This window comes from Mesitornis unicolor, unplaced genomic scaffold (genome assembly GCF_000695765.1).
Source record: "Mesitornis unicolor isolate BGI_N332 unplaced genomic scaffold, ASM69576v1 scaffold35685, whole genome shotgun sequence".
NCBI lineage: Eukaryota > Metazoa > Chordata > Aves > Mesitornithiformes > Mesitornithidae > Mesitornis > Mesitornis unicolor.
In genome coordinates, this window is record NW_010188129.1 from 2,539 (window position 1) to 12,054 (window position 9,516).

The 9,516-nt window shown below is 55.9% G+C and overlaps 1 protein-coding gene across 1 annotated transcript; it reads left to right on the plus strand.

The window, feature by feature from the left end:
• Positions 1 to 207: 207 nt before the first annotated feature.
• On the plus strand, positions 208 to 653 carry CRIP1 (cysteine-rich protein 1 (intestinal); the record flags this gene model as incomplete). The annotated part of the gene is made up of 3 exons (XM_010185669.1): positions 208 to 302; positions 423 to 480; positions 613 to 653. Coding segments are annotated over 3 exons (194 nt in total), but the record flags the coding sequence as incomplete, so codon positions are not given.
• Positions 654 to 9,516: the final 8,863 nt, after the last annotated feature.

The window sequence follows — 9,516 nt, forward strand, 5'->3', positions numbered from 1 at the left end:
TCGAGTACGGGTGCTTGGATGTGCATGGTGACGTGTGTGCACAGTGAGCACTTGGGTTTGAAACATGGTGCCCTCTGTTCTGGACAAGTAGACCCGAGAAAATGCCTCAAAATGTCCTCCCTAGGGTTGGTGGCACGGAGGCCAACCTGCTAAAACTGACTTGTGCCTGTTCTGTGCCTCGACTAATCCACCTTCTTTCTGCTGCAGCTGAGAAGGTGACTTCTCTGGGGAAGGACTGGCACCGGCCCTGCTTGAGATGTGAGAAGTGTAACAAGACCCTGACATCTGGAGGCCATGCAGAGGTGAGGTTTGCTGCCCAGGAAGTCCCTGTCCCCCACAGCTAGGGGCTGCAGGAGGAGTGGGATGGGGAGAGGTGAAGCTGAAGGGCGGTTGGAGCTGATGTTTGTTCTCTGTCCCCACAGCACGACGGCAAGCCCTACTGCAACCACCCCTGCTATGCCGCCTTGTTTGGGCCCAAAGGTAGGGTCACTGTGGTTGGGGTTATGGGCGGGAGGGAAAAGGGGCTTGGGGCTCCTGTATGTTGATGAGGTGCATCCCTCGACATGCTTGCCATTCCACGGCAGTGCTGATTCCACTCTGTCTCTCTTCCAGGGTTTGGCCGGGGAGGAGCCGAGAGCCACACTTTCAAATAAACCTCAGGTTGGTGCCTTCCCTCCGAGCTCCCCTTCTGCCCCCAGCTGTGTGGGCTACCAGGGGCTGTCCCCTCCAAGGCAGGCGGGGAAGGCAGGGGCGCTATGGTGTCTTTCTGGGCTGGCTGTAACTCCCAGCCCTCCTCCTCTCTGCCAGCCCAAGGCGACTGTTGGCTCCCACTTAGCTCCACCAGCAGACGCCAAAGACTTTTGCTCTGTGGCCAGTTGGCAAAGACGGGCTCCGTCCCAGAGCACCATTGTCCCTGGGATGTGTCTGCTCCCAGCCCAGCCTGACTTCATCCATCCCTTCTCTTCCATCCCTCTCCAGGTCTGACGGCTAGGATTCCCAGCACAGCCCGAAGACAGCACAAACGCACCACAACAGACATGCATTTTTGTTTTAAATTCACTCTGTACTAGACTAGCAAGTTAAAAGCAATAAGTAACCGAGGCTGGGGCTGGTGCGGAGAGGGGCTCTGCTCCAGATGGAGTGCTGCCGGGGTGAGGGCGTTGGGTCGCCCTGCCGGATAGGAAATTTGGACGGTATTGCTGAAGGTCGCCTGGAGAAGAGACCGCACCCTTCCAGCCAAAACCCAGCCCTGCTTCTGGCACCCAGTTCTCATGGCTGGGCCTACAGTTGTATTCTCAGTCTTTAATAAACCCAGACCAAAAGATGCTTCCCCCATGTAGCAGCTGTGCTTTCTGTAATGGGGGTCCTGTGGGAATTGCCAAGCTCTTGCTGCTTGCTTAAGGACCCCATGTGGCCTCTGGATCGAGCCCCACACCATGTGATGGCTCCATGGGCTTTTGCTCCTGGTGTGCGTGGGGTCCTGCCCTTGGCTGTAGGCATCCCAAGGGAAGGAGTGGTGGGTGTTGTTCCAGCGCTTGTTTGGGGTTGGGATCTCCCTGGGCTCATTGGGAAGGTCCAACCCCACCCACGGCCTCCCTCGGTCTGTGTCATGACATTTGCAGAAGTCTACAGCGTGGCAGCTCCCACCATGAGCCTCCTGGCTGCATCCCAGCCCCTGGCAGTGCCTGCTGGAAAGCCATGCCCGGGGGCAGCCCCCAGCTCTTTGCTCCTGGATCTGCATTGGAGGTTCGCAGGCCTTGGTGGGGCAGCGGGGTGTCTGGCTGTCACATCAGGAAAACCTGGTCCTTGCTGCTTTCACTCTGAGCAGCCATATGAAAGAAAGCCAAAGAAGGTGCAGGTTACCAGTGAGTCAGAGCCAGTCTCCGTCAGTAGGGAAAATTACAAAGTGAGAGCTGGCTCACAAGCACTTTGCTCTTTTGTGTTTCAGCCTCTTTGCTCTGCTGGAAGAACAGCACTGACAGATGTAAAAGATGTCGACATGAGGGATGTTTCTAAAATGGTTTCTTAACCAAAAAAAACCTGAACCACCTCATTTACATATTCAGAGATACTGCACAACGCACTGGGATATTTTTGTCTATGGTTTATGCATGCATTTCCTTAGAGATTGTGTCTTACTGTCACGCCAGCCTTCCTGGGGCTTAGCCAAAGCCCTCAGGGGTCAGAGGTACATGTCCAAGGTCAAAATCCTTGGTGTCAAAAGCAGCCCAATCTGATAAGCATGTTAAAACTTCCCATGTGCTCGATGCCAGAAGGTTCTGCATCCACCAAGCATGCTTCAGTGGGACCAACTCAACCATTGTTGCTGCCTCGCCTCCCACCCACTTGCCACAAACAAACGCAGGCGGCTGTGTCAAAGGCAAACCCTGACTGTTGCTGTTCGGCCACCACCAAGCCTCCCAGCCAGCCAGGGCTTGTAGGGTCCTCTGCACTTCCACTCCCACCGCTGCCCTTGCCAGCAGCCTCCTCTGGATATGCCAGCAGCCTCCTCTGGATATGCCAGCAGCCTCCTCTGGATATGCCAGCACCCATGGCTCCCAGCCAGCGAGATGGTCCTGCTGTGCACCCCCTGCTCTGCACTGCTGCTGGCACCCAGCCCGCCCCTGGGGCACTGGGGACTGGCTTTCCTCTGCAAACCGGACTTCAAAGCAGACTACTGATATAATCTCGGCAGCCTTGAGCGTGCCAGTGAGATAGTGTTTACCCTTAGCATTAAAAGTAACGGCAAACACAAGCCTCGTCATCCTCTGGGCTTACTTAAGTGTATACAGCTGGTAGAGGGACCTGTGAATTGGGCTCCTGGTTTTTCCAAACAGGGCCAGGCACCAAAACTTTTCAGGAGCAGCTAATTTCAGGTGCAAGGGGCCAGGCTAGAAGGGACGAGCAGGGAACAAATAAGAGGGAAAACAGGGGCTGCCTGGGGAGAGGCTGGGGTGATCCAGCCCTGCAGCTGAAAGCCCTTTCTGTGGGCAGTGGCTGGGGCAAGAGGCAGTGTGTGGCTGTTTACAGGGTGCTGCCAGGGCTGCTGTCTGCTTTGGCCCCTGCCACCATTTGTGGTATAGCTGTGGTGGCTGGGGACTGCTGTCCCCACTCTGGGTGCACAGGGGAGTGTAGGAACTGTGCAAAGGCTGCGCAGCCTCAGGAGAGCTGCAAAGAAGCTAAACCCAATCCTGAAGCTGCCTCACTCCGTGCTGTGTGTTGGGGGTGTTAAAAACTGGGGGTCCCTCAAGCAAGCTCTGGGAATAAACCATTGAGTATTGATTCTCAAAAAGCTCCCTCTGAGTATTCTATTTCTCTGCCAGCCCTGCAATAGGCACTCCCAGTGAGATGGCGTTTAGCCCCAGGCCTTGCTGTCAGGATATTCCCCTCAGTGCTGTGCTTGTACAAGTCATGCTCTCTGCCTGCTCCAGCCCTGATGCTGTGAGGCTGGGCAGTTCAGGCACGGGTCACATCCACAAGGAGCCTTGGTCAAAGAAAATACATGGTAAATTGATTTTTTTAAAACTTGCTTTAGTCTTCGGAGAGGAAGCAGAAACAGCTGTATCGCATTTGGATAGGAAATCCGCATCCTAGCCAGATGCTCCCCTCCCAGCTCAGTGAGGCTCAGCAGCGGCCAGTGTGCCGGGGAGGTGGGCTGTCAGCAGACACAGTCTTTTCTCCACAGAACGGTAAATCTCTGTGGCCTGCAGTGTGAGCTGCAGACACAGGGAGCAGCACGGCTTCTGGCATGGCTCGTCTGCAGTGCTTTTGGCTCTGAGCCCTGGTGGGAGCTGGGGACAGGCTGGGATGGTCCCTGCCCTCACAGTGTGGCAATGACCTGGCTGTGCTGCTCCTGCAGCAAGAGACATGGTGAAGGCAGGATGCTCAGGGCAAATCCCAACTTTCTGTTGGAAGCATCTGAGGGATGCTGGCTTGGTGTGCCCTATCAGCTGCTGCCCCCACTCGAGGTAGAGAGAAGACCCTCAGGATGTGGCTGGCAACCCCCACATCCCCCCCGCTCACCAAGCAGGAGCCATGGGGATATTGCTGCCACTGCAGGTGGAGTCAGGACACAGCTCCAGCCCTGAAGTGCCCATCTGGAGCAGCAATAGGTGTCGGGTGATCTCCAGCATGGTGATGCCCAGCACAAAGGTCCTCCACTTAGGTGATCTGAAATACCACCATTGCTTACCCTGGAGGAAGGGGTTGTGCTTCCTCTGCCATTATTTCAGAAGCTTGGGCTGAGATCAGTGAAGTTTGTGGATTGCGGAGCAATGGTTGCTATAAACACATCATCACTGTGACCAAAAAAACAAACAACATCACCCATTCCTCTGGCAGCTGGGTGCGGGCGAGCCCCAACGCCCTGGGTAGGAAAGCAGAAGAGGTTTTGGCAGAGGACAGGAAACAGGACGGCTTTAGAAACTGAACTGCTGCTGTTCCCCACCCTGCCTCTGTGGCTTTCTGTACAGAAGAAAAAGGGAGAGGAGGGTAGAAAGGGAGCTAGGGGGTCCTCCAGCTGATCCAAAAGAGATAGCGGTGTTGCTTCAGCCCCCAGTGGAGGCAGAGTGCAGGCAGGAGAGGAGGCTGCGGGTCGCCTGGCTCTGCATCTTCCTCCCGGCACAGATGGGACAGACCTTAATCCGAAGCAGGGGACAGATGTGTCCCTGAGCCCACAGCTGGCAAGGGGGGAGGGATGAGGCTGGAAGCCTTTCAGCAGGGTGCTGCCCTCAGCATCGCTCCTTAGGCTGTCCTTAGCAAAAGCAGTAGCCCGGGGACAGGGCTGTGTCGTGCCAGCGTGGCCACAGGAGCCAGCTGCAGCTCACATCTGGGCTAACGTGCTGGGGAGATGGAGGGTCTGGTTCAGTGCTGCCTCACTGAGACACTGGTGGGGACACCAACCCTTCGCTGCCAGCACTGCTGGGGACGCTGATGCGACACCTTCAGCGTGGTGATTTTGCATCTCATCCATGCAGGCTCCAACCCCTCGGGGACACAGGAGGCCTTGCAGCATGTGTAGGGGCAGGCACCTGCTGTGGGTCGAGCGGTGTGTTTCCCTGGTGGTGTTTCTGCAAATGCAGCTGTGTCCCCTTCAGGAACAGGCAGGGCCAGGGGAGCGTGACAGGGGGGCTGCAGCTGCAGGGGTTCCTGCTCTTTGCTGCACAAGGCTCACGGGGATGAAGCTGGTCTATAAATGGGTGTTACCCAGCTCACCACTGCTTTGGGCATTTTTAGGGCTGGTTTGGCTAAAAGATTTCTAGTGTCATTTAGGTCAGGAAAGTGTCTGCCCATGTCTTAACACCTCAGAAATGTGGTGGGCAGCATCAGCTCTGCATGCTCGCGGCGAGCTGGGACTTCCTGGCCCAGCTCTGCAAAGCAGCAGTTGGGGAAACCCTGTCCTGCCAGCGGAAACAGCTTTGCAGAGGTGGCAAGAAAGGAGTCAAACCTCGTTTCTGGTGGGGAACAACATTCCCAGCAAATACTGAAGCAGCTGAAGGTTCTGAAGGCAGATGGTCTCTGAGTAAGGGAGATGGTAGGGGGCGTAATGAGAAGTGGACAAGACTGCTACTGGAGACTGAGGTCTGATCAGGGAGCAAGGCAACGAGGGGACAGGCTGTTCCACCATCATCCCATGGTGCTGATGATCCAGTATTGGAGAAGAGCTGAGTGAGATGAGAGCTGGTGAAGTTTGCCAGGTCCTGGGAGGCCATCAGGCACGAGAGCTGCATTTTACTTTTATGCCTCTTGTGTTATTTTCAAGGTAACAGAAAGAATTTCCAAGGGTGAAGGCAGAAGAGCCTCACAACAATACCTTTTTCTTTCTTTGACAAGTCTTGGGTTAAAGGCCAATGGGGAAAGAGGGCAGAAGGAGTTTCTCTCAGTGCAGAGGAACATCGACTTGGCTATTTAGGTAAAAAGGAAAGGGTGAAACTCCTGAGAACAGAGAATTGCAAGATCTCAGATGTTTTTTTTCTAATCCTTTCCAACTCCCTTATCACACTGAAAGTGCAGAGTCTGTATCAGAGGGCCTGAAAAGCCAACGCCTATCTTAAGCATCCAACTGACAGGAGCTGACCTTGAATTTTGGCTCTGCAGCCCCTACACAGGCCTTTTGCAGACCAATTCACTGTGTCCAGGAAAACCTGCACCAGAGTATTAGTGTAGCCGTTTGGGTGCCTCTTGGGGATCCACTGATCTGTAACTTATGTGATGGGACTCAGCATGCTGAACGTGTGCTGGCCATCCCAACTCTATCAGCACCCCTTAGAGTGTGAGATGCTACAGCCACCCAAATCCTCCCTCGCACAGGCCAGGAGAGCAGCTGTGCCCTACTCTGATGTCTGCTCAGCCACCACCGCTGCTGTGGGGAGGGGGGAGGAGAGGAGCAAGGAGCTCCGGCTGCCCCAGGCTGGCATCAGAGCGTGGGAAGCACCAATGCACGGCCTGGGGGCCTGGCCAGGAGACAGGCTGGCTCCTGCCTGAGCCTCCATGGGGATAAGAGCATTAAAAAAATAATGAAAAAGCAAAGGAGTTGTTTTCCCAGGAAGAGACCTCACACCTTCCCCTAGGCAGGGTGACACCAGGAAGCAGTGCTGCTGCTCGAGTGTGCAGAGATTGCCGTTATCGCATACAATCTGCATGAGGCAATGGGCCATGGCTGACATCTCTGGCAACGGCTGCAAACAGTGGGGTGTCTGCGGCAGCCGGTTGCCATGGCGCGGGTGCAAACAGGCGTCCTCAGCCCCGGCTGAGTCACCCAGGGCGGAAATGACCCCAGCTGACATACCGCGCCAAAAACGGCCAGCTGCACGGCATCACAGGAGCCCCGGAACTGCGAAAGGGTGAAGCCTGGTGACCTCTCCCCAGAAGGAGCATCCCTGGCCTCTCAGTACCCACTCGGACCTTCCCTTCCCATTGTGGTCGCCATGGCTGCTCCCACTGCTGGGGCAACCACAGCTCAGCTCCTTTCGAAACTGCCTCGATGTTGGGGCAGAGCTCAGGGGCCCAGAGGAACATCTGGGCAGGTCGAGCTGATGAGCCAGCCCCATCCTGCTCCCCCCTGCCATCAAGAGGATGCTAGAGGCTGCCACTGTATCTCCTGTGTCCTCAGAGGGGCACACGGTGATACCAGAGCGGTGTGCTGATGTCAGCCAGTCATTACTCATTTGTATCTGTCCATCCCTGTGGGGCTTGGGCTCGGGGTAGCAGTGGTCAGGGTAGCTGGGGTGCCACGGGCAAGGGCTCTACTCCTGTGGGGTGGTGTCACCATCCTTGCTGGGATAGCATGCTGGCTCCATCACACTGTCACCTCCTTCATCTGTCCACAGCACAAGATCCATCTCCACGGCAGGAAACCATTGCCTTCCCATCGGCTTCTCCCACCCTGGGAAAACTGCCCAGGCAGCTGACAGAGCAGATAAGCCGGGACTGAGCCCCCGCTGTGCTGGGCCGCGCCAGAGAGGCTGGGATTTGCCGCCTGGCATTCAACTGGCCTGTGGCTGGGGGGCCACCCTCCGCTGCGCCAGGCGTCCTGTGTCAGCTGTGCCCACGGGGCTGCGTGCCGGAGGAGTCATGGGGCTGGGGACCAGGAGCCACTGGACGGGAGGGCAGTCAGCCTGGATCTGGGGCACCATGGGGCTGGTCCAGCCAGTGTGATGGAGAGGCGGTACAGGGGCTCTCAGTGTGCTGGGATGGCATGCATTCCAGCTGCTGCTTCTGCGCCGGGTGATGATGCTTGCTGGCCAGGGTTCAGTGTCTTGGCATGGAGACAGGAGTCCAAAAGTGAGGTGATGGGCAGGACCACCCACTGGTGTGTGCACACTACTGCAGGAGAGCCCCTGTCTTGACGGCGGCAAAGCAGGCAGCTGCCCCGGGGAGAAAGGGCCTAGACAAAGGAATGTGTGTGGGGACAGGGACGGCTTTGAGCAGGGTTTATGGAGTGGTCAAGAAAACACAGGAAATTGGCTCCAGCTGAAGGTCCTCCTGCCTGGAGACTGCAGCAGGGATGGGAAAATAGACGAGGGATGTGTCATGGAGGGACCAGACAGCGCCCGATAGCAGCAAGGTATGGAAAGCTGAGAAGGATGCCAAAGACAGCAGAGGATTATTCAGGTCTGATAAGGCTCCGGGCAACAAAAAAGGACTTCATGGGCTGTTGGGAACCAAAGGCAAGGAACCATATGGAGATGCCAAACCTCTTAGGAAGGAGAGCAAAGAAATGGACAGAGATTGCTGAGCTAGAGCTGGACGAGATATAAGGAAAATGCTTTCCAGACCATTAGGAAAGAGGGAGGATGTGACACAACAGCTGCTAGAGAAGATATTTTAAAAATCCTTAAGCCTGGATAACTCACAGCTAGGGGTCCTTTCAGGGCTGGCTGGAGCAGCAGCCAGGATCCATGGGTCTGGGAGAGCACTAGTGCAGCACTCAGTGTCAGAAAGGGCCGTACTCCCCAGCACAGGGGTGGGAGGCAGGAGAGGCAGCAACCAGACGGAAAGAGGGCAAACACAGTTCATGTTAGCGAGTGGGGTTTGCCGATGGTCTCATTGGACCAATGCAATTTCTCTCCTCATTGCGAGCAGCCATTTGGCTGCAAGAGGCCATTCTGTAGCTGGAAGGAACTTCATGTGTTGTTTCATGGTGTTCAGATACCCGAAAAAAAAGGGAAAAGCATCATGTTAGATCCATAGATAGCACATTAACTGGGTTATGAACTGGTTAATTGACCAAGAAACCATTGTCCTGGCAGAGGTTTCAAGCAGGTCTTATGTACAGGCAGAGGCAGCCCTGGTTCAGGAGGATCCCTGCTGGTGTTGGCTGAGTGGACCAGTTGTACTGGCGGATACAACTGGTGGAACCCTGTACTACCTGTGGTGGGAACCCATCTCAGGGCCAGGTTTCGGCCATGTCAACCCCAGCCAAGTGGTGGACTTTTTCTCTCAGTGACTCAGGCTATCTCTCAAATGGCAGAACTGTTTTACAGGCCCTCCCTCAACCCCTCCAGGATTAATCTCAGGGATTGCTTCAATTGGGAGCTCATAGCCTGTGGACCCGAGCTGCTGCTCACACCCCACTGAACTGGGAGGAAGACAGAAAGCCAGGGATCAGAGCTGATCCCATTCTGCCAAAATTGTGCACTCTCCTGCCGGCTGAGGAACGATTTCTTGTCCTGACAGCAGCAGAGCTCTGTTTTTAGAGAAGCCGCAGTGGGGTTTGTGGCAACTCCTTCAGCCAGGAAGGGTGGGGGAAGCTTGCAGGGCTCGCTGAGGGTTTTCAGCTGATTCAGGGTGAGCCTGCCTTGCCTGGTGTGGGCAGCGAGGGGTGACCTACACATACTGTACCTGGGCGCTGCCCACTCGTGTCACTCTCTGGGGCAGGCAAGAAATGAGGTCCCTGCGCCAAGGTACGGGCAGAGCAAGCCATGGGAAGCTGAGTGCGCTCTAAGAACAGGCAGAAGAGCCGGGAGGCGCGGGCGGAGCTCACAGCGAAGCGCATCCTCCCAGGGCCGCGGCTCA